The 25,326-nt window shown below is 40.0% G+C and overlaps 1 protein-coding gene across 1 annotated transcript in view; it reads right to left on the bottom strand.

Moving 5' to 3' along the window:
* FAM120B (family with sequence similarity 120B) overlaps window positions 1-25,326 on the bottom strand; it is an 89,645-nt gene that overhangs the window by 32,619 nt on the left and 31,700 nt on the right. Inside the window, 1 exon segment of the mRNA XM_038395252.2 lies at window positions 8,048-8,055. Coding sequence (XP_038251180.1) covers window positions 8,048-8,055 — 8 coding nt within the window.

Genomic DNA, 25,326 nt, shown 5'->3' with positions numbered 1-25,326 from the left:
CTGCTCTACAGACACAAGCCTTGATCCTGCAAATTGTTGGTGTGGGCAGATACCTGTGTCCATCTGGACCGCCACTGACCTCAGAATTGGGATCTGCCTAGGAGCAGGGGTTCTCACTTTGAGCAGTTTGTGGGAGGAGAGCCATAGATTGTAGATCTTTCTGAAGTTATTCTAAAGATTTTTTGGCTGATTTGCCCAACCTGTTTGGGGAGGAGGGGAGAGTCTTTGATCTGGAATATATACTTCCAATTCAAACTGTATCAGCCTACTGAATTCCTGAACCAAGTGCTAGTGTCACAGAGGTAACTACTGATAATGAGATTGTCTGGGGGAGGGGACAGAAATCTGTTGATCAATGTGGAACTCATTACTTTTCAAGTTCTAATTCAGAAAAAATAGTCACATGTGTAGGGAAATTCATCCATCTGTGACTGACATGCCTAGATCAACTCAATTAAGGAAACAAAACAGAATTAAGTTTATTAAATTTAGTGCAGACATAGCAATATTTTCATCCAGCGAAGTTAAAAGTAGTTTTTAGATGGCAGTCAATATTTTCTTGTTCAGATTTTGAGGATGCAAACATGTCTTAAGATTTTTAGGGCCAGATTTTCAGTTCTCAGCTTCTTCTTACATGGACATACGCAACCATATTCTGCAGGTGCAAATTCTTGCCCATGCACTTCAAAAACTGTACTATATGTGTGCATTCAACTGATATGAACTCACAAAATGCATTTACTTTAATGGGTTTTGTGGATGCAAATTCTAACACATGCGTGTGCAGATTTTAGCATTTTTATAGTGCAATGGCAAGTGTTTGAACATGCACAATGTGGCTGCATGTATGATCACGCAAGTGGAGGCTAGAAAGTGTCCTAGCTGAGATCAAGAAGATATGATGGGAATATTTAATGATTTTACACTCATTTACCTGACTTAATTAACTGTCTAACAGAACTTCATAGCATACATATTAATATTATGTAATTGTGCATGTTGATTGGCTACTTTAATGGGGTTTTAACATTTTATTCTATTCAGGTTTATACTATACCCATCATAGTGGTATAAAAATAAATTATGGTTTATTTTCTACACTGAAAGAAGCAGAGGTCTAGTATTTGATCTTGTGCATTTATCTTTTCCTTATCTTACATTTTCTTCCTCTTGGCTTTAATTTTTAAAATTAAATATACAGTTAAATAAACAAGAGATTACAAAATTACCTGAATAGTCTGTAGTTTTTATTCTCATTTTTACGGACATGAAAGCATTGCCAATAAAGCAGCATGCTTCTGTCTATATACAAAAGAAAATTCAACAAAAGACATCATTCAAACAGATTCCAGGACAGGTTAGTACTTGCTAATTCCTGATTCAATCAATCCATGCAAGAGAAGTAATTAAAACAAATGAAATCTGATCCAAGTAACAAACTGCTGGAACTCAAACCAAATGATGGTGATCAGAATCTGAAGCTATCACTTTTCTAAACAAACTGGTTCTTTTAGATTAATCTGAGCTGGACCAGTATACTATTAGAGCACTGGTTTCAGAGTAGCAGCCGTGTTAGTCTGTATTCGCAAAAAGAAAAGGAGTACTTGTGGCACCTTAGAGACTAACAAATTTATTAGAGCATAAGCTTTCGTGAGCTACAGCTCACTTCATCGGAGAGCACTGATTTTCAACTTGTGGTCTGTGGACCCCTGGGGATCCACAGACTATGTCTAAGATTTCCAAAGGGGTCTGAATCTCCATTCAAATTTTTTTAGAGGTCCACAAATGAAACAAGGCTGAAAACCACTGTACTAGAGTTTTCATTCTATTTTGCCACTTATGAAAGATTACCACATATCCTACGTTTCCCATCTCGAACATAAGTCATTCTATATTTAACTGTAGTGAAAATATGCTTAGGCAAATACAGCAAAGTAGATCATATCTTAAAACTTGCAGTAAAGAAAAGCAAAATTTAGCTTTGCTCTTCATGGAAATTGCTGGGAGGGATAAACAAACACAAACTCTACCAACTGATACTGAAGAGACAACCCTTACTATAGTTAAAGTCTCAACACTGGAAAACACCACAGAGAACAAATTTTATGAGTGTCAATATGAAGTTAATCTTCCCCTGACAGAGGCTTTATTTGCACTTTGAATTCATCCTTGTTTCCATCATCACAAATCCCTAGTATAGACTGGCTGAAATAACCAACACCTGTGGTGGGGCAACTCACCTTGTTTTCAAGCAGAGATAAGCTACAATGGTGTGCAAGGCGATTTGCCCTATCTATACTAGGGGTTTGCATCAGTGCTGTGTTACACTACTGGGCTGGAAACCCATGGCTGAAATTCCACATAGACAGGGATGAGAGAGTCAAGAAGCCACCCTCCACCTGAAAGAATTCTACTGCAAACTGCAAATCACTTGGTAATGGAGATAAAGATGGCACAAGGGAACTTCAGATCTAAGTATCTACGGCCTTATCTACACAAGGTTGTTTATTTTATTCATTTATTTTTGGTTAAGATATCCTACTGTTGATTCCATTGGATCAGCTCCACAGTAGGAGCACTAGATGCAGACAAGACTCTGGTGGCCACCAGAACTTAAAGTACCATGACATGTAAAGCTGGTCTGAGCAGAGTCTGATGACCCAAGGCCAAGTCCTCAACTGATGTAAACTGGCATCATTCCATTGAATTTAATGGAATTACATCAGCTGAGGATCTGGCTCATGGCACTTTGAACACCAATAGCTGCTTGGAGCCTTGTCTATACCACTGGAAGCACTGAACTAGGGATAACAATGGCGGGAAATTTTAGTGTAGAGACAGCTTAGTCAAGGTGGTAACTTTAGTTGGCATCAATCAGCTTGATGCAACAGATTGTTGAAAGAGTTATATTTCACCTGCTTCCTCGGCTTGTCTGAGTGAAAAAAGCCAGTATTTTGAAAACACGCTTACGGGTGTATTCTGATAAAGGACTACAGCGTCAGCTTAAACTAAGCTCTTCCTGCTTAGACAAGGTGGGTGCAAAGGCAGTGTGACTGAAAAGAGAAGGAGGTCCCTGTGCAGGCATCTGGTGGGACAGAAAACTAGAAAAACCAGTTCTTAAATGTTCCTAATACTTCCCAGTAAATATTTAACAGTAAACAGTCCAACTGTTTGGTGTTTATATGCTAAGGAAGGTTTATTTACTGGGTTTTACTGGCAGGTTGGTGTAAACGGATACTTCTGTTGAGTAAAACTGCTATTTACATTAAGCCAAAAAACACAGAAGTAAACCTAAACAAAGCTTCAAATATTGCTTTACCTTGGGTGTTCTATAAAAAATGAATATCAAAACAAAGCAAGAAACACACTACAAATATGGTACTGTTTATTAAAAACAGCCAGTTAAAATTACTTCTAGAGTTCATAAAAAGTTTGCTTGTAGTTTAATTTATGCTCAAAAATGCGTCTTCCTCAGAGAGCTCCCTCTCAGATAGACCATAAGTACCTATTATAAATAGGATTTACTGCAGTTGAAAAAGGCAGATGTTTGCTAATACCCAGTTCAACTCTAGAAACTCAAAGTGATAATATAGTTACGTAATGGGAAATATCAGTGCTTTCAGAGCTTATATCAGAAAAGATACAAGTATGGGTTCTTTTCCTTTTCCACTTTATTACAATTGTAGAATCAAATCTTGCTCAGCTCTGATCCAGAATTTGTATTGGGTTAGTGACAGTTCAAAACACATCTATATAATATTTGCATAAACTTTCACAGATAACTTAAATAGGCAAACCATCTGTTTAACTGTCACACACCCAGCAGCTATACCCATAAAACCCATAAAAAAGAGCAGATTCACTGTGTATTTAATTAGTTTTACTCACTCTCTCAATGGGCACTCTTCTGTACTTTCTGACAGCTTGTCATGGAACACTCTCACCCACTATACTCACCTTATTGCACCCGCTTGCTAATAAAAATTACAGTTGATATTTTACTGGGGCTTTCATTATAACCATCACCACCCCATGTTCTATATGTTATGATTTTTTTTCCTTTTTCAATGCTTGGTTTCAGCCCAAAGTTTGGTTCTGTTTTGTTTTAACTGCAAAAAAATTCATTTGTCCCTTTCTGAGCCATGAAAACACGGGAGAAACAAAAACAAAACACTACACTCCTTTTCCTACTATAAAAACATTCACTATCTACTCTTTTTTTCAGCTCCAATAACTTCCTACTACATGCTTCAAAGACTAACATTCTCCTCTCAAGGTAAAGTATTTTCTTTGCTATACCTTCCAAACACAGGTATCAAACTCTTTAATTCAAACCACAACTTTCATCATAAAGTGGAGAGCCTACAGTCATCTTTTATACTGAAAATTTTGTTTTCTTCAGCATCTCCCTTGTATTCAAGACCGTATCTCATCACCTCTAAAACTAGAGGCTGCATGTGCCAGTGTATCTTGACCCTTCCTCCCCTTCTGAAACTCCTATTCATGCCTTATTTTAACAGTTTTTGTCTTGCTCAATCATAAGCCTTGTCTATACTAGAATATTTTACCAGCGGTAGTTCTAATGGCATAGCTATTTGAATATTCACACTTGGCTGTTTTTAATGGTAAAGTATGACCTTACATCATCGTATTGGGAAAAAACATGGCCCTGTGGGTATGCATTCCAGTGTCCCCCAGGACCACTATCTGGTGCACCTAGTTGTGGGAAATTTTTGCAGTGCATAGTGGGGCTGCTGCCATGTATTGTGGGATGACATCAGTGCTTTCAGGGAATTGTGGGAGTTTGGGATTTGCTGATAAAACTTTCCAGTTTAGACCAGGTAATAATATGTAACCAAGACTGGAACCTAGCAAGCTATGGTTTCTCTCATGCCTACCTATGCTTATGATTAAGGGTCTCAACAGATTATAATTCTCTTTTCTATGCTTTTAAAGATCTACTTTCTAAGGCTCCAACACCCCTTGACTTCAAAGGGAGCTGGATCAAACACTAACTGGACATCCAGAAAGATCTACAGCTCCAGAAAACTGAACCATATTGTTTTGGTAACTGGTGCTAATGTCATGTGTGTTATGAAATGGCTGATGTATAAGCTCTCAAGCTGAAACCCTCCTTGCACCCAACCAGTTGTGAAAGGGACTGTATGAGGTAAAACACTCCTTGCCTAGGATGTCAAACTTTTTCTGAAGTTTGTTTGTATTGCAAAGCAGTTACACAAAAGGAGGGTTGACACCCAGGCTCACCTTTCTAGCTATGTTGTCCAAAATTAGCAGCTTTGGGCTAGTTGATTTCCCAGAAGACATGTCCACGAGTTGTGTTCATGCTGTGAGGATCCTAGACTCCAGGAGAGTCTAGAGGCCCAAGACAACTGCTCCTTGGGACAGGGCACTGGTGTCTTAGATGAGGTATCTGCAAAAGGGAGTTGTCTGTGTACAGCTTTTGGCCACTTCTGTTCAAGAAATCAAGACTTGTGTACATTTTGTAAATAAACAAATTACAACAGAAAACACCTGACTCCATATCACCAATTTCTCCTCCAACGGGAAACCTACTTGCAAAATATCCTACCTTTTGGCAAAGGAGCTACAGCACCTCTATGCTCTGAATTCCTGTTGCTGAATTCAATTCATAACTGCATCTTAGTTTTTATTATTTCTCCACAGTCTTGCTTCCACCTACATTGCTGATCTCGTATACCACTTTCTCCTCAACAACATCATCTCCTCTGATGTTTTCTATAGCTAGAAGTTGTTGCCTCACTTGTGTTGCTCTGTAATGAACTCTCTGCTACCCCATGAATCACTCTCTATGCAAATCTTGAAGTAAATATTTACTGCTTCCATTCATTCTTTTCTTCCTGGAAGTAGCATGAACTTCCATGATCTTACTTATAATACTGCCATTTTAAAATGTCTCTTCTTTTTCTCTGTCTCTGTATTTATTGTCCTTTTGTGCATGTATAAATTGCTATACCTTACTCAATACAGAGTTCATTCTCTAGTTTATTCTCAGTGCAAAATGATTCATGTGTGCCTTCTACAAAAATGAATTATATTGAATGTATGATACATATGTTATACGGCCCAATACTGAATGGAAAAGTAGCAAATTTAGGAATGAATATTGGTCTGTGTGTGTGTTTATGTATATATTTCAATTAAACATCTAAAACAATCATATTGGCAAACCCTCACCTGTTTGGGGCAAGGAACTGGAGGAAAAAAACTCCACATAGGATGTTTGGAGTAAGGTAGACTACATCAGCTCTCAGAGGAGTGACCATAAACAGAAAATGCAAGGAAATTAATGCTGTGATTTAAATATGGCATTTTTTAATGTTCTGCAATGCCACCAGTATGTTAGTATGAGTTGAAAATACAAGTGCAAATAGGAAAGAGGTTAACTTGGACATCTTCCTCATTCACAATTTTAAAGACTTACCTTAACATGGACTGGGATGGCTCTTCAAAGCAAAACCACATGGCAATGGGTGGAATTTTAAGCCAGTGTTTGGCTCCTTAGGAACTTTGCTGAGGAAATACAGCTATGTCCACACTACAAGTACTATAGACGCACTACTGTTGCGCTGCAGCTATACCACTCTAGCACTGTAGTGTAGACACTTGCTATAGCAACAGAAGGGGTTTTTCTGCCACTATAGTAAATCTACCCCCTCAAGAGGTGGTAGCCAAGTTGATGGAAGAATTCTTCCATCGCTGCAGCGGTGTCTATACTGGGGTACAGGGTTGGCTTAACTAAGTGACTTAGCTAAGTTGACCTAGGCTAGGTCTACACCTAAGTGTCTCAACTACATTCAGGCCTAAGGAATTGCTTGACTGATTATACACAGGTGTCCGGGGGAAACTGTTAAATATTTATAACATATGCTAGAAAGAATGCCTATCCACACATAGGTGACCTTGCTATAACTTAAAAATGCATCATGTGGAGGTGCTGAATTGTGTTCACTGTAATGATGTCAGATAAAAAAAACAATGTCAAGCTCAATTAAGCTGTTAACTGTAATGTAGATGTGGCCATGGATCACTGGAAGAGCTGACACCCATTAAGAAGCATGGCCCAGTGGTTAGAGCACTAGCCTAAGACTTGGGAGACCTAGGTTTGAGTCCGTTCTCTGACACAGATTTCCTGTGTGGTCTTGGACAAGTAACTTGGGGCTTGTCTACACTTACATTTTATCGCACTCTAACCTGCTGGCTCGGGGGGGGGTGAAAAATCACCCCCCTGAGCGCAGCAAGTCAGAGCACTTTAAAGCGCTCATGTAAACAGGTTCTGAGCGCTGGGAGAGCTCGTACTTCAAAGCTCTGCCACAGGAGCACTCCCGCGACAGCACTTTGAAGTCTCCAGTGTAGCCATGACCTTAGTCTCTCTGTGCCTCATAATACTACTTCCCTATCTCCCAGGAGTGTTGTGGGGATAAATACATTAAAGATTGTCAGGGACTCAGATACTGTGGCAAGGGAGGGGAGCATATAAGTATGTAAAATAGATAGACAGTTTCAGTTTTCACCCTCACATATGAAAAGAACCATTTTACTCTTTTTGCAAAATCAAAGTGCCATAGTACAGGCAAACATCAAACAAAACAGTCAGAAAATAAAGAGGGGGAAAATAGCAATGTAAAGAAAACCCCTTTAAAATTTATTAATTTAATATTAATAATACTTTGCATTTAATGGCATCTTTCAAGTCCAAGATCACATTATTATTAATTAATAAATAATACCAATAAATATTTTAACCATTTCAAATGGGAAAACAGAGGAAAAGAGAAGTTAAATGACTTCCCCAAAGTCACAAATCAAGTCAGAAACAGGAACAGAACATAAAAGTTTTGTCTCCCAGTTCTGTACTCTTACCTAGTAAACAATACTCCCAACTAGCAACATATTTCACAGAGAAAACGTGAGCAAAGATGTTCATGGTTATCCTGGCTGTCTTTTGGCATCTTTAAGGTAACAATTCCATTAAACACATTCCAGCACATCCTACAAAGCACTGCACCTGTATGCCTGAAGGTTTATTTTATCTTTGCCATCCACCTACAAATGACTTGTTAGGATGATTACGCAAAATATTTTTAGTTCTCTTCAGCGTCACACAACCATCTGCTTTTGCAGTAAAATCCTGGGCAGATGTGAAATTAGCATTCCTGGTCATGCAAAACAATGGACATGCTGACGGGTGCAAGGAAAAGTAGATGACAGGCAGGTGCGCGTGCCACTGCTTACTTAATACAGGCTCCCCTCTCCTTCAGAGGCCCTGCCCTCTGGCCAACACGTGCCACTTAAGGACACAGGTCAGCTCTTAAACATGATGGAGTGCAGCCACACCTGAGCCAGGCAAACATGTTATCTCCAACCTTCAAACCTCTCCTTTAACAATCACCTTTCAAGACAACAAAAGAAAGGACAGGTTTCAGAGCAGCAGCCGTGTTAGCCTGTATTCGCAAAAAGAAAAGGAGTACTTGTGGCACCTTAGAGACTAACAAATTTATTTGAGCATAAGCTTTCGTGAGCTACAGCTCACTTCATCGGATGCATTTGGTGGAAAATACAGTGGGGAGATTTATATATCCACACAGAGAACATGAAACAATGGGTTTTATCGTACACACTGTAAGGAGCGTGATCACTTAAGATGAGCCATCACCAGCAGCCGGGGGGGGGGGGGGGGGAAGAAGGGGGGAAGGAGGAAAACCTTTCATGGTGACAAGCAAGGTAGGCCATTTCCAGCAGTTAACAAGAACATCTGAGGAACAGTGGGGGCTGAGGTGGGGGGGAGAAATAACATGGGGAAATAGTTTTACTTTGTGTAATGACTCATCCATTCCCAGTCTCTATTCAAGCCTAAGTTAATTGTATCCAGTTTGCAAATTAATTCCAATTCAGCAGTCTCTCGTTGGAGTCTGTTTTTGAAGTTTTTTTGTTGAAGGATAGCCACCCTCAGATCTGTAATCGAGTGACCGGAGAGATTGAAGTGTTCTCCGACTGGTTTTTGAATGTTATAATTCTTGACGTCTGATTTGTGTCCATTTATTCTTTTACGTAGAGACTGTCCAGTTTGACCAATGTACATGGCAGAGGGGCATTGCTGGCACATGATGGCATATATCACATTGGTAGATGCGCAGGTGAACGAGCCTCCGATAGTGTGGCTGATGTGATTAGGCCCTATGATGGTGTTCCCGAAGAGATATGTGGGCAGAGTTGGCAACAGGCTTTGTTGCAAGGATAGGTTCCTGGGTTAGTGGTTCTGTTGTGTGGTTAATGGTGAGTATTTGCTTCAGATTGGGGGGCTGTCTGTAAGCAAGGACTGGCCTGTCTCCCAAGATCTGTGAGAGTGATGGGTCGTCCTTCAGGATAGGTTGTAGATCCTTGATGATGCGTTGGAGAGGTTTTAGTTGGGGGCTGAAGGTGATCACCAGCCCCCAACTAAAACCTCTCCAACGCATCATCAAGGATCTACAACCTATCTTGAAAGGACAACTCTTTCTTCTTATGAACAAATGTAGACTATGATCAATACAAAAGTGGCTGGATCGTGTCAGTCCACACCAGAAATTAGTATTTCCCTTGCATGTTAAAAGTTACCCCGATTCTTTTATAGCTGTATTCAGTGACGTTGTAGCCATGTTGGTGCAGGATATTAGACACACAAGGTGGGTGAAGTAATATCTTTTATTTGACCAACTTTTGCTGGTAAGAGAGACAAGCTTTCAAGATGATACAGAGCTCTTCTTCTAAGACAAGAGCAGCTCTGTATAAGCTCAAAAGCTAATCTCTCTCATAAACAGAAGCTGGTTCAATAAAAAAATATTACCTCACCCACTTTGTCACTTCTATAGTTGTCAGTTTCTGTTAATCAACCTTTTGGGAGGGGTTTTATTCTCCTTTCTCTGCTGCTTTGCCAGCAGGAATCAGGAAGGCTTTTCCTATATATAAAATCTTCCATACTGTTATAGAGTATGGCTTGCATTCATGTGAAAGTAGCAATAATTATCCTAACATTTCCATTTCCTTTATCCTGAAAGATCCTAAAAAGCATTTACCACATTATTCACAGAATGGAAATACTTCACAACTGAAATGCTGCTACTATTAGCCAGGTGAACAACCAGTAAACAAGCAGCTACATCATAGTAGAGGAAGAAAACATTTTGGCCCATGATTTCAGGGAAAACTCATCCCCCTATGAAAAATACAAAAATATATTTAAGGTCCACAAAGGGAAGACAAATCCTCACTTTTAAGGACTTGCTCCAAAAACGTGCACACTAGTACACTGCACAGAACTAAATGCATCTACCTCAAAATGATGAAGGGCTGAGTCCACCCTGCTAAGATTTGTACCTGTGCTTCCAGGGAGTATAAATATTTCAATTCTGATATCTGGACCTATAACAGAATGGATACTGTCCATCAAGAAATTACAGTGTTTTCATATTTATAAATAAATGATATAAGAATGTGTGGGGATGACATACTCTGATTACACTAATAATTAAATCAGAAAATGCAGAGGCATCTGACAGAAAGCAACAAGGTGGAGAGAGAGAATGCTAATCTACCTTTAAAGACTGATGTATCAGATTGGACTAAAGAATATTTACATGTTAATGGGCCATTGTCAGCTGGGGAAAGGCGCTGTTTGGGGAAGACAAGTGATTGTCTATGCATCAGGATCAAAGGAGATTTTTAAATACTAGGGGGCAAAAGATAAAATCAGAAAAATGGCTACAGTTCTAGAAGGTTTTTGTTGTTAAATATAGTAAACAATGGGTAATTTCAGTCCCTAAGCTATGACACCTGTGCAAACATCATTTTATCTATGCGATTACAATACAGGATGCCATGGCTAATAATGACATAGGGACATCATACCTGACCACTTAAAAGTCCCCAGACTAGAATATAAAACAAACAGTCCTGCAGTATTCAGAGTAGCAGCCGTGTTAGTCTGTATTCGCAAAAAGAAAAGGAGTACTTGTGGCACCTTAGCGACTATCGAATTTATTTGAGTATAAGCTTTCGTGAGCTACAGCTCACTTCATTGGATGCATTCGGTGGAAAATCCTGCAGTACAAGAGAGACACATGGAAGTGGGCATGCTGAATTGAGAGACTGAAACGCAGCTTGTCAGAGAGACAGAAACTGACATTATATATATTAAATCTATCAGGCTATTAATCAGGATACCTAAAGAGAATCCTTTTAATTCTCTGGTTTTCTGTAGTGTAACTCCAAAGGTTTAGACCTACTTTGGCAAGAACAAATGGCCTCAGAACTAAATGTGTTTGATATAATTTATTCTTCATAAATAATTTAAGGTTGGTTTGACTCAATTTTTTATTCTTACTTTAGATCCATTAGGACTTGGACAATTTGGGGGATACTGTAATTCACTTTGGGCCATCTCAAGAAAAGGTAAAGACATCTAAGCTTCTGAGGACATGGAGGGGAGTGAAACTATCTCACCCCCCAGGATGTTATCATCACTTTTGGTCCAGTTAGTTCAAAGCATTGAGAAAGACTAAAGACCACAGATGAGAGAACAGGCTGGGGGCAAGGATCACAAGACCACTAAATCCTTCCTACTCCCTCATATTTGCAGTTTTGCTCACAGTTTTTAGAAGACTTTTGGCAGAACCAAACCTAGCTGGAGCATAAGAATATGCTTAAATCTCATTGCAGTCAATGCTTAAGTGCTTTACTGAACCAGGTCCTAAGTGAGCAATAAATGCTTACCCAGGAAATCTTACATTTTTCTTTGCTTTTATTTTTTTATTTTGTTCAGGCTTCAGGCAAAATTTTATTAGTAACAAGAAAAATCACATGGGCAGAATCAACAAAGAGCTTTGTTTATTTTCCATGGGTGGGGAGTGAATTTTTGAACCGCAATTAATTTTATTTTGAATAACGTAGCTAGTTCACAGAGACTGCTTGGAATCCGTCAGAAAAACATTACGTCTAAGAGAATTGACAGATGAAGTTTTGATTTGCCAAACGGGTCAAAGGACTCTGAAGTTCTGGTATATTCAGAATTAGCTATTTTTTCCTTCCTTTTCTGGTTGAATGTAGGGGGGGAAAATCTAGTGGAGCTCAAAAGGAGAGTATTCTGTACTCTATAGTATTTTGCCTTGCCTGATATTTGAAGCCAATCACGTAACTCAGGCCACTTTTCTCATCTACAAACACACACTACAAGCTGTTACATATCACTTGGGAGGATAGGATCAACAAGGCATGTCCTAAAAATATATTCACAGAAAAAAATGCCTGTTGATTTGTTATGTTATGGTAATAACACAAATTCATTTAACATCATCCATGGCTCTGTATGGCAGAGAATTCTGGGACCACACAGATAAATTGCAACTGTTGTTGCGATTACATTTTCTTACCATGTAAGAAAATATTCTCTTCCAAGAGGTGATAAAGCAATTAACTCTTTACTAAAAAAAAGAGTTTTTATCTGAATACCTATGGAGCTGAGCTGAAAGCAGCTTTTATAATTTCATTTGTTGTATTTATTTTTTCACATTTTTTAGCATAATATTCTACCAAACATCGTACCAAATTGAATTATTTCACGTCAATATGTAATTGTTTTCAACAAGAGCATTCAAAACAGAAGTATATTCAAACAAGTACATTTCAGTGTTTTACTTTCTTGTACATCTAAATAGCTAAACTGATCATTTTAACACTGGTCAAAAAAGGTATATTGTTCCAAAGCAGATAATTTGATGGGATCTTTTGTTTTGTTTTTTAACAACAGTTATAAAGCTCTGAAAAATATTAATGTTGGAAATGGTGCCACTATAAGTGCTGTGTATTTCTACATATGCCATCTGCTCCTGTTATAATACTTAAATTCATCCCAATTGTTGTATATTTCTGCAAGAAATCAGAGACATTGTACTAAAACAAACTTGCTCTAAAAGTGAGAAAAAAACAGAACACAAGAGAGTGCTGAGAGTCTGTCAAATCTGATTCATACTTGCTTGCATGCAGTTCACTTTAAAACACATTCTGCACATTGCATAGGACTCAAATGTCAGCCTAAGCATATTTACTTTGAACATGGTATTAGATGTCCTCTACTGATTTTTAACCTCAACTTTAAGAAGCTTTTTGTCTCCAGTGTGAATCTTTCCACTCCTATATTTTACAGAAATCTTACAAGAACTGTCTTTCAGCTTGAAGGGACAGTATTATAGGGTGCCCCTTTTTACAACTTATTACAGCCACTATTGTTTGGACAGTATTCTACATACATTGTGTGAAAGATAAATTATGGCTGCACTTACTGCAAAACAACTGTGAATGGCACAGTGTTAGAAAGGACACTACAAACATGACTGCTGGTGCCTCTTTCTCTGCAATGCCTGCAAACTTGTAATGTTGGCTCTCTGGGCTCTTTGCCAAAACCACACATCAGATTAAAATAGAAAGAATGGAAATAGGCAACCTGGGGTCCAAAATCTTAATTCTGACCTTACGTACAGCTCCATGGGAGGCCTGTGCAAAACATAATGTTTATATACCATAAAAGGGGAAAAGGGGAAGCTGGAACAATCTTATGGAAAAAGAATGAATAAAAAAATCCTGCATATGAAGAGCACTTTTCAGTATTTTGAAGCCATCAATCACGAAAAATAATCAAATGAGCACTTATAAACATTCCATTAGTTCTAAGAAAGTAACAATTTAATGTGTGTGTTAGTTCCATATCCACAGCCTGGTTTCTCTCAACTTCAGACAAACTATATTTTGACTGTATTTAACTTATTTTATTCAAACCACAGATACATTACATAAATCTATAGAGTTATTACTCTAATGAAATATTAAATATAGATGACCTATTAGCATAATAAGCAAATTCAGGGTGGGAGTTGAGAACATATATTTATCATATCAAAGATGTAGCCTGCTTACTTACTTCTATGCTTAACAAAGGGTTTTCTTCTACTAAAAATAATGGACAGACTCTTGCACAGCCTTCAGAATTGGGCCAAATTATTTTGTACAGAGGATATAAGTTGCTCATAAACTAATCCCCAGGTAAATGATTTTGATAAATTAAATACGTGATTAGTCATAAAAATGTATATTAAAATACCGGCATCACAGATATTAAGCTTTGACATACTTAGGACTAGTCTACACTGGCAGCGCTTTAACGTGGCGTGTGTAGTCACGGCAGAGCGCTGGGAAAGAGCTCTCCCAGCGCTCTAAATAAACCACCTCCATGAGAGGCGTAGCTACCAGCACTGGTGCACTGTTTACATTGGCACTTTATAGCGCTATAATTTGCTGCACTCAGGGGGGTGTTTTTTCACACCCCTGAGTGAGAAAGCTGCAGTGCTTTAAACTGCCAGTGTAGACAAGCCCTAAATCAGCGGTTCTCAAACTTTAGCAACCTGAGGACCCCCATTTTGATTTTAAAATTTTATCGGATCCCCAAGCCCCCCACCCATGCTCAGCACAGGCTCCACCCCCACCCCACCCCCACCCACCTCTTCCCGCCCCCACCCCATCCCTGCCCCTCCTCTTTCTACCCCCTCCCCCAAGCACGCCCCATCCCCTCTCCAGCTCCTCCTTCACACCACTGAACAGCTGCTCCCCGGCATGCAGGAGGCACTGGGAGGGAGGGAAAGGAGTCAATCACTGGGGCCAGTGGCCCCGGACATGATTCCACCCCCTCCTCTGAGCACGCCTCTTCCCCAGTGTGCAGGAGATGCTGGGCGGGAGGGAGAGGAATGGGGATAATGTTCCCCAGCATGCAGGAGGCAATGGGAGGGTAGGGGAGGAGTTGATCAGCAGGGCCTGCAGACCCCCAGGAGTACCCTCTCAGACTCCCAGGGGTCCACGGACCCCAGTTTGAGAAACGCTGTACTAAATGATTCTATAGCATTCTCATAAAATTTCCTATGAGCTGAAGGAAGTAAGTTTGGCTTCAGTTCTTAGAAGGCTCTTCGTTGTGTTCTAAAGTCCATATTTAACTTTCACTTTTCCACTGAAGTTATGTCGCTATGATAAACCACTTGAGCTCTGCTCCCACGATGCATCTTGTTACCAAAATCTTAAATTCAAATTACTTCCATGTTAGACAGTGTAGTATATTCATTGCTTCTGAAGCCACCACCTGATTTTAATTTACAAAATATTTAAAATTAACATATTTATTAGTGCAAGATCTACATTAAAATGTAATGAAACTATTACATTAATATATTAGAAAAGCAAGTAAAGTGCTTTAACATGAAAGTCACTCGAACTACAATTCCCAGAATGCTCATGTTACCGACAATTATGAATACTTTAAAAGTTATTCTATCTATCTAGGTATGAACATGGCCTCCATCACCACAGTATTTGAGCAATTCACAAAAATTAATGAGTTTATCTTCACACCAGCTTTGTATTTGTAGCCTCATTTTACAGATAGAGAATTGAGGCACAGGAAGATTAAGTGACATTCCCAAGTTCACACAGGAAATTTGGGACAGTCTGGAATTGAACCCAGATCACCTGAGTCCCAATACAGTGCACAAGACTACACTTCCTCTCTCACATGTCAATCCATAGATTATGACTTTATGTCAGAAGTACCACTTTTAACAATTACGCTATAGCTGTGGTCCACCTGAGTGAAAAAGAATGTTATTTCATGAGTATTTTAAATAGATGATTTAGTGAAGCAAGGCTAAGCAGGTCTGGCATCTAAACACACAAAGATCAAGATCACATTCATCCAGTAAAATATGACACAATCATACATAAAATGAGGGTTTTTTCTGTAAGAGGTTTGTGATTGACGGGGAGAGAGTTACAGTCTGTGAGGGGGGACGGTATTAAAGGAAAAAAGGATGGTAGGATTATCAAGGAAGAACCAGAGAGAGAGAGAGAGATATTTACGGCCAGCTGCTGCTATGGTTTGAACAAAGAACTGAGACAGCAGTGGCCTTGCCACCTTTTATACCCTCAGCTTCAGAGCATTCAGGAACACAGAGGGTAGAGGTAGGAGGCATGAGTAAGTACTCTAACAGGCACGGCTTTGAGAAGGTCACATCATTTAAGCTGCAATGGCTGGTGCATCCCACAAGCAGGAATATGCAGAGCCTTAGGATGCTAGAAGAAATGGAGGAACATTCCAGCAGCTTCCAATTTAGGAAAAAAGTCCAAGTCCAGCACAAGATTAGGGCAAAATGACATTGTTTTAAAATGATACATGAGAACTATTAATTGGCTGTTAGTCTGGCAAGGATTTAAACATGCAAGGCAACATATCTGTATATGGTAGCTGCTAATAAAGGAGGACTGTATATCATTAGTGCTCAAGACTTCAGCCATTTGTCTAACAGCAAGACTATTGGATAAGGACTCACATATACAGGAGAAAAATTTAATTTCGATGTCACAATGCTCAGGGCCTGTTTACACTGAAACGCGGCAGTGGCACAGCAGCACTACTGTAGCTGTGCTGCTGTAGTGCTTCAGTGAAGACGCTACCGATGCTGATGGGAGGGGTTCTCCCGTTGGAATAGATAATCCACCTCCCCAAGAGGCTGTAGCTAGGTCAATAGAACTGTCCTGTGGACCTAGCTCTGTTTACACTGGGAGTTAGGTCAGTTTAACTGAGTTGCTCAGGGGTGTGGATTTTTCACACCCTGAGGCATGTAGTTATACTGATCTAATTTCCTAGTGTAGACCAGGCCTCAGAGTTGGCAGGGTTTTCTGGATTCTGTTCAGCTCTGCAGTTCCCAAGGGAAGAGAAAACTCTTCCATAATCAAATTCCAGATGAAAATTCCAGACCCCTCTTATTTTGAGCAGAGGGTGCCTCTCACAGTGGAACAATGTTTGTAGCCACAGACCATTCTCTGTATTAAGATGGAGGAAGGGAAAGAAAAGAAAGAATTGGGACATAGTGCTGACTTATTACTGATCAAGTATATATATTTTAAGTACACTTGTAGGAGCACAAGACAATACATTTATAAACTCATCCCATGTTCAGTCTCTGTAGGAATTAATGACAGGTTTCAGAGTAGCAGCCGTGTTAGTCTGTATTCGCAAAAAGAAAAGGAGGGACTTGTGGCACCTTAGAGACTAACAAATTTATTTGAGCATAAGCTTTCGTGAGCTACAGCTTACTTCATCGGATTTTCTCAGTCATGGCTCCAAACATCAAGATAGAACTATGCTGCTGCACTGTGTGGTTCCATAGCAAAATGACAAAATTCTTCCCTGTGTGCTGACCACAATGGGAGCCATGTACAACATCCAAGAGCAGTATTTGTCCCAAAAGATTAAACTGCTTACACAAAGTAACATCTAATTCAAACGGAAGTAATGTGACAGCAGTTTACAAAAGTACATAAAAGAACACCTAAGTATCCTCATAAAAATAAAAAAGTCAACACTTTATGTTCATGCTCTATTTGCTTTATGTTTTTATTGAATGACTGTGATAGATAATATTAGGCTTCAGAGCACATCAAAATTCCAGATGTTAAGTACTATACTATATGTAACAGGATTTCTATATGGGAATAAATGCTTTATTTTTGCTAAGAGCCACACTGCTTTCAACTCAATGTATGCTTTCTCTCTTTTGTTATGCAGATTTAATGTTTGCTCTACAATACAACAATTCCTTGATGACTCAGCAGAAATGATTTTTTTAAAGTTTGGATTTCAGCAGTTAGGACAAGACAAGAAATGACAGGATACAGGGCAAACCGAGCATTTTTGGAATTCCAATTCAAATACACCAGTGATCAATGGGCAATGACACAAGGCACACTACACACAAGTGGCTCATTTACTTTGTTATCAAGAGAAGGCGTTTTCAAAAGTGTGTCCTGGCCTGTTCAAAGTAACAAAGCATTCCACAAGTGTGTGAATAGATCATCAGGATCTGGAATAAGGCTCCACCCACTCCCATGCTTCCTCCCCATGCATTTTATCTGTATGCAAATCTATTAAATAGGCAGACCCAAGACACACCCTGTTTACCTCTAAATAAAACCCAAACTCCAGAGTGATTAGAAAATAACAGACACATATACTCTGACTGTGCCACAGGGCATGTTACATCAAGTGCCTTAAAATTCTTTTCAGAGTAGCAGCCGTGTTAGTCTGTATTCGCAAAAAGAAAAGCAGTACTTGTGGCACCTTAGAGACTAACAAATTTATTAGAGCATAAGCTTTCGTGAGCTACAGCTCACTTCATCGGATGCATTTGGTGGAATCCGATGAAGTGAGCTGTAGCTCATGAAAGCTTATGCTCTAATAAATTTGTTAGTCTCTAAGATGCCACAAGTACTCCTTTTCTTTTTTAAAATTCTTTGTAATTAGCTTTAAAGTTCTTACATTATCACATATGAAAGAGACCTGAAGAACAGCTCTGTGTAGCTCAAATGGATGTCTCCTTCACCAACAGAAGTTAGTCCTATAAAAGATTACCTCACCCACCTTGTATCTCACATATGAAAGAGGCATAATTCATGTTACTCCATTACAATACATCAAAGGTTACCATCTGGTAAATTGTTTTTATACATGTTGATTCAAAAATATGAGAAAGAATAAAAGTTACATATTTGTTTTTATAAAGAATGTCACAGTGAATCCAAGTTACAGGTTTCATAAGTGTTATTGATTCGATTCTTAACAGCTCACTTGAGTCACCAAAACTCAGTTTCAGAGTGGTAGCCATGTTAGTCTGTATCAGCAAAAAGAACGAGGAGTACTTGTGGCACCTTAGAGACTAACAAATTTATCTGGGCATAAGCTTTCGTGGGCTAAAACCCACTTCATCAGATGCATGTAGTGGAAAACACAGTAGGAAGACATATATATACACACACAGAGAACATGAAAAAAATGGGTGTTGCCATACCAACTTTAACAAGACTAATCAATTAAGGTGAACTATTATCAGCAAGAGGAAAAAAATGTTTGTAGTGACAATCAGGATGGTCCATTTCAAACAGTTGACAAGAAGGTATAAGTAACAGTAAGGGAAAAATTAGCATGGGGAAATAGTTTTTAGTTTGTGTAATGATTCATCCACTCCCAGTCTTTATTCAAGCCTAATTTAATGGTGTCCTGTTTGCAAATTAATTCCAGTTCTGCAGTTTCTCGTTGGAGTCTGTTTTTGAAGTTTTTTTGTTAAAGAATTGTGACTTTTAGGTCTGTAATTGAGTGTCCAGGGAGGTTGAAGTGTTCTCCGACTGGTTTTGGAATGTTATAATTCTTGATGTCTGATTTGTGTCCTTTTATTCTTTTATGTAGAGACTGTCCGGTTTGGCCAATGTACATGGTAGAGGGGCATTGCTGACACATGATGACATATATCATATTGGTAGATGTGCAGGTGAACGAGCCCTTGATGCTGTGGCTGATGTGATTAGGTCCTATGATGGTGTCCTTTGAATGGATATGTGGACAGAATTGGCAATGGGCTTTGTTGCAAAGATGGGTTCCTGGGTTAGTGTTTTTGTTGCATCGTGTGTGGTTGCTGGCGAGTATTTCCTTCAGGTTGGGGGGGGCTGTCTGTAAGCAAGGACTGGCCTGTCTCCCAAGATCTGTGAGAGTGATGGGTCGTCCTTCAGGATAGGCTGTAGATCCTTGATGATGCATTGGAGAGGTTTTAGTTGGGGGCTGAAGGTGACAGCTAGTGGTGTTCTGTTACTTTCTTTGTTGGGCCTGTCTTGTAATAGGTGACTTCTGGGTACTCTTCTGGCTCTGTCAATCCGTTTCTTCACTTCAGCCGGTGGGTATTGTAGTTGTAAGAACGCTTGATAGAGATCTTGTAGGTGTTTGCCTCTGTCTGAGGAATTGGAGCAAATGTGGTTGTATCGTAGAGCTTGGCCATAGACAATGGATCATGTGGTGTGGTTTGGATGAAAGCTAGAGGCATGTAGGTAACTGTAGCTGTCAGTAGGCTTCCGATCTAGGGTGGTGTTTATGTGACCATCGCTTATTAGCACCGTAGTGTCCAGGAAGTGGATCTCTTGTGTGGACTGGTCCAGGCTGAGGTTGATGGTGGGATGGAAATTATTGAAATCATGGTGGAATTCCACAAGGGCTTCTTTTCCATGGGTCCAGATGATGAAGATGTCATCAATGTAGTGCAAGTAGAGTAGGGGCATTAGGGGACGAGACCTGAGGAAGCATTGTTCTAAATCAGCCATAAAAACGTTGGCATACTGTGGGGCCATGTGGGTACCCATAGCAGTGCCACTGACTTGAAGGTATACATTGTCCCCAAATGTAAAATAGTTGTGGGTGAGGACAAAGTCACAAAGTTCAGCCACCAGGTTTGCCGTGACATTATTGGGTATACTGTTCCTGACAGCTTGTAGTCCATCTTTGTGTGGAATGTTGGTGTAGAGGGCTTCTATATCCATAGTGGCCACAATGGTGTTTTCTGGAAGATCACCAATGGACTGTAAAAAGAAAAGGAGTACTTGTGGCACCTTAGAGACTAATAAATTTATTAGAGCATAAGCTTTCGCGAGCTACAGCTCACTTCATCGGATGCATTTGGTGGAAAAAACAGAGAAGAGATTTATATACACAGACACAGAGAACATATTTCAGAGTAGCAGCCGTGTTAGTCTGTATTCGCAAAAAGAAAAGGAGTACTTGTGGCACCTTAGAGACTAACAAATTTATTAGAGCATAAGCTTTCGTGAGCTACAGCTCACTTCATCGGATGCGAGAACATGAAACAAAGGGTTTATCATACACACTGTAAGGAGAGTGATCACTTAAGATAAGTCATCACCAACAGAAGGGGGGGGAAAGGAGGAAACCTTTCATGGTGACAAGCAGGTAGGCTAATTCCAGCAGTTAACAAGAATATCAGAGGAACAGTGGGGGGTGGGGTGGGAGGGAGAGAGAGAGAAATACCATGGGGAATAGTTTTTACTTTGTGTAATGACTCATCCATTCCCAGTCTCTATTCAAGCCTAAGTTAATTGTATCCAGTTTGCAAATTAATTCCAATTCAGCAGTCTCTCGTTGGAGTCTGGTTTGAAGCTTTTTGTTGAAGTATAGCCACTCTTAGGTCTGTGATCGAGTGACCAGAGAGATTGAAGTGTTCTCCAACTAGTTTTTGAATGTTATAATTCTTGACGTCTGATTTGTGTCCATTCATTCTTTTACGTAGAGACTGTCCAGTTTGGCCAATGTACATGGCAGAGGGGCATTGCTGGCACATATCACATTGGTAGATGCGCGGTGAACGAGCCTCTGTTAGTGTGGCTGATGTGATTAGGCCCTATGATGGTATCCCCTGAATAGAAATGTGGACAGATTTGGCAACGGGCTTTGTTGCAAGGATAGGTTCCTGGGTTAGTGGTTCTGTTGTGTGGTTGCTGGTGAGTATTTGCTTCAGATTGGGGGGCTGTCTGTAAGCAAGGACTGGTCTGTCTCCCAAGATCTGTGAGAGTGATGGGTCGTCCTTCAGGATAGGTTTAGATCCTCGATGATGCGTTCGAGAGGTTTTAGTTGCGGGCTGAAGGTGATGGCTAGTGGCGTTCTGTTATTTTCTTTGTTGGGCCTGTCCCGTAGTAGGTGACTTCTGGGTACTCTTCTGGCTCTGTCAATCTGTTTCTTCACTTCAGCAGGTGGGTATTGTAGTTGTAGAAATGCATGATAGAGATCTTGTAGGTGTTTGTCTCTGTCTGAGGGGTTGGAGCAAATGCGGTTATATCGTAGCGCTTGGCTGTAGACAATGGATCGAGTGGTATGATCTGGATGAAAGCTAGAGGCATGTAGGTAGGAATAGCGGTCAGTAGGTTTCCGATATAGGGTGGTGTTTATGTGACCATCGCTTATTAGCACCGTAGTGTCCAGGAAATGGCTCTCTTGTGTGGACTGGTCCAGGCTGAGGTTGATGGTGGGATGGAAATTGTTGAAATCATGGTGGAATTCCTCAGAGCTTCTTTTCCATGGGTCCAGATGATGAAGATGTCATCAATGTAGCGCAAGTAGAGTAGGGGCATTAGGGGACGAGAGCTGAGGAAGCGTTGTTCTAAGTCAGCCATAAAATGTTGGCATACTGTGGGGCCATGCGGGTACCCATCGCAGTGCCGCTGATTTGAAGGTATACATTGTCACCAAATGTGAAATAGTTATGGGTGAGGACAAAGTCACAAAGTTTAGCCACAGGTTAGCCGTGACAGTATCGGGGATACTGTTCCTGACGGCTTGTAGTCCATCTTTGTGTGGAATGTTGGTGTAGAGGGCTTCTACATCCATAGTGGCTAGGATGGTGTTTTTAGGAAGATCACCAATGGACTGTAGTTTCCTCAGGAAGTCAGTGGTGTCTCGAAGATAGCTGGGAGTGCTGGTAACGAAGGGCCTGAGGAGGGAGTCTACATAGCCAGACAATCCTGCTGTCAGGGTGCCAATGCCTGAGATGATGGGGCGTCCAGGATTTTCAGGTTTATGGATCTTGGGTAGCAGATAGAATACCCCAGGTTGGGGCTCCAGGGGTGTGTCTGTGCGGATTTGTTCTTGTGCTTTTTCAGGGAGTTTCTTGAGCAAATGCTGTAGTTTCTTTTGGTAACTCTCAGTTGATCAGAGGGTAATGGCTTGTAGAAAGTGGTGTTGGAGAGCTGCCTAGTAGCCTCTTGTTCATACTCCGACCTATTCATGATGACGACAGCACCTCCTTTGTCAGCCTTTTTGATTATCATGTCAGAGTTGTTTCTGAGGCTGTGGATGGCACTGTGTTCTGCATGGCTGAGGTTATGGGGTAAGCGATGCTGCTTTTCCACAATTTCAGCTCGTGCACGTCGGCGGAAGCACTCTACGGACTGTAGTTTCCTCAGGAAGTCAGTGTTGTCTCGAAGACAGCTAGGAGTGCTGGTAGCGTAGGGCCTGAGGAGAGAGTCTACATAGCCAGACAATCCTGCTGTCAAGGTGCCAATGCCTGAGATGATGGGGTGTCCAGGATTTCCAGGTTTATGGATCTTGGGTAGCAGATAGAATACCCCTGGTTGGGGTTCTAGGGGTGTGTCTGTGCAGATTTGTTCCTGTACTTTTTCAGGGAGTTTCTTGAGCAGATGATGTAGTTTCTTTGGTAATTCTCAGTTAAATAAATATTGTGACAATCATTTGCAAATGGGGGAAACTGAGGCATGGAGACATTAATGACTTGCACAAAATTATTTATTATTTCTGTTACCATGGGGTCTATGAGCCCCAGTCGTGAACCAGGACGCCACCATGTGCAAGGTGCTGTACAAACATAGAACAAATAGATAGATAGATGGTCCCTGCACCAAAAACTTACAGTTTAAGTACAGTATGAGAAAAAAAGATGGATAGACAGACTAGTACAAGGAAACAATGAGATAATATTGGTCAGCAAGATAAGCTGTGGTCTTAACAAACCAGCAGTCTAACAAATTTTTTGTAGACATCACTGCAAAGGAGTTTAAAGGAGGGATCTGAAGGAGAATAATGAAATGGCTTTGCAGATGTTTACAAGGAGTACCCTCCCAAACATAAGGGACAGCATTATAGACAGCACAAAGGTGCTTGTTTGAAAATTTAACAAAATTTAGCCTCTCTGATAGAGGCTGGCATCACAGGCCAACTGACCAACTGGAGGCAGGTCTCAACCTTTCACTACTAAATGAGAGATGATAGGCAGAGTGGGGACAGGCTATGAAGGGCCTTGAAAGTGAAGACAAGCCATGGCTGATACAATACAGAAATGGCACAAGTAATCAGTGGCACAGCTGAGAAAGGAACCCGAAAATCCATACATTTTCCACCCAGCTACTTGCAATATATACTGTATATGACTGACTGTTTTTCCTATCTGATCATCCTACATATGATATCAAACCAATATTTCAACACAAAATTCTAGACTATAATCCATACTTCATATGTTTGTAGTGCTTAGAATAACAGGCCTCTGTTCCTGACAGTCACCTCTATAAATATTAGGAAATCTTAACTATAGGAGCTGCTATTGCTCTGCTAATAATAGACTATTTGACCTCAGCACTTCATCTAACATTGGTTAACTGTTCCATACAGACACACTCCACATCTCAGGCTGATTCCATAAAAAATCCATCATTACAGGACATATTTTCAATGTTATTTAGTTTATACTTTCATTCTCTCTTCCAAATTTTAAATAATAAAGTCAAACAAGTACTGTAAACCACTTCTGTGGATCTTTCTGATTATATTAAAGGCCTTGCCCACAAATCACAAAAACAGAACTTGTGTCTAAAGGATTCCACCACACCTTAAACGCTGTCTTGTGTCCCTAGATACTGCAGTATTGGATCCCAAATGAGGATCTTTACAACACTGGAAAATGTAAAACAACATGTGATTCTTTACAAGGAGGCTAACACTTTAGTACAAATGGTGTAACAATGCATTATTTTGTACTGTGTCTTTCATACAATTTGTATTCTCAAATGTGTTAAGAGTTCTCAGAAAAAATAGACTCTCTCGTTAGACAGGAATGTGCATTCAAACATTCCTTTAGATATTAAAAAATAATTTTTGAATATGGCATGTGGAATTAAACAAGTTTCTGTCTAACATGATCTGAAATAGACTAGACGCTACCATCCCCAATTCAAAGTATAGACAGGGAACTTACCAATTTCTGACTGGAACTTATGGGAAGAGTGATTTTATTTTTTCATCTCGAGTATCTCATAAAAACCTCAGCTAATTTTTTCAAATTCCATACAAAGGCCCCCAATCCTGCAACTGACTGCACATGTTCACCCTCCTCCTGCACTAGTCAACCAAATTCATCTTTATACTTAGACCCAGGAAAATTTCAACCTGAAAGGAACATTTTTGAGGAAAGCTATGAGCAACTGGAAAAGTGGGACTATTATGGAAACAATTCAATCTTAACTGCAGCATTGGCTATGATGATACTTGGCACTTATCTAATACCTTTCATCCAATAATCTCCAACTATTTTGCCATTGTTATTTAATTACAGTATTCTTGCAACGTCCATGTGAAAGATATGTATTAGTACTATCTTTTAGACCTTGTCTAGACTATAAAGTTTGTCGTCGTTAAAACGGTGGATGCGTACACACTGCAATGCAACTTTTGGAAGCAAAAATTGTTTTTGGAGACAAAATAAAATCACCCCCAACGAGAGACATAAGGCTTTTTACGAAAATTTTTGTCGACAAAGTACCAATGTAGACACCACACTTTATTTTATCGCTTTAATGGCCTCCAGGAGGTGTCCC

The sequence above is a fragment of the Dermochelys coriacea genome, chromosome 3, assembly GCF_009764565.3.
Source record: "Dermochelys coriacea isolate rDerCor1 chromosome 3, rDerCor1.pri.v4, whole genome shotgun sequence".
NCBI lineage: Eukaryota > Metazoa > Chordata > Testudines > Dermochelyidae > Dermochelys > Dermochelys coriacea.
The sequence above is the reverse complement of the archived record's forward strand: the minus strand, read 5'-3'. Positions and strand labels throughout refer to the sequence as shown.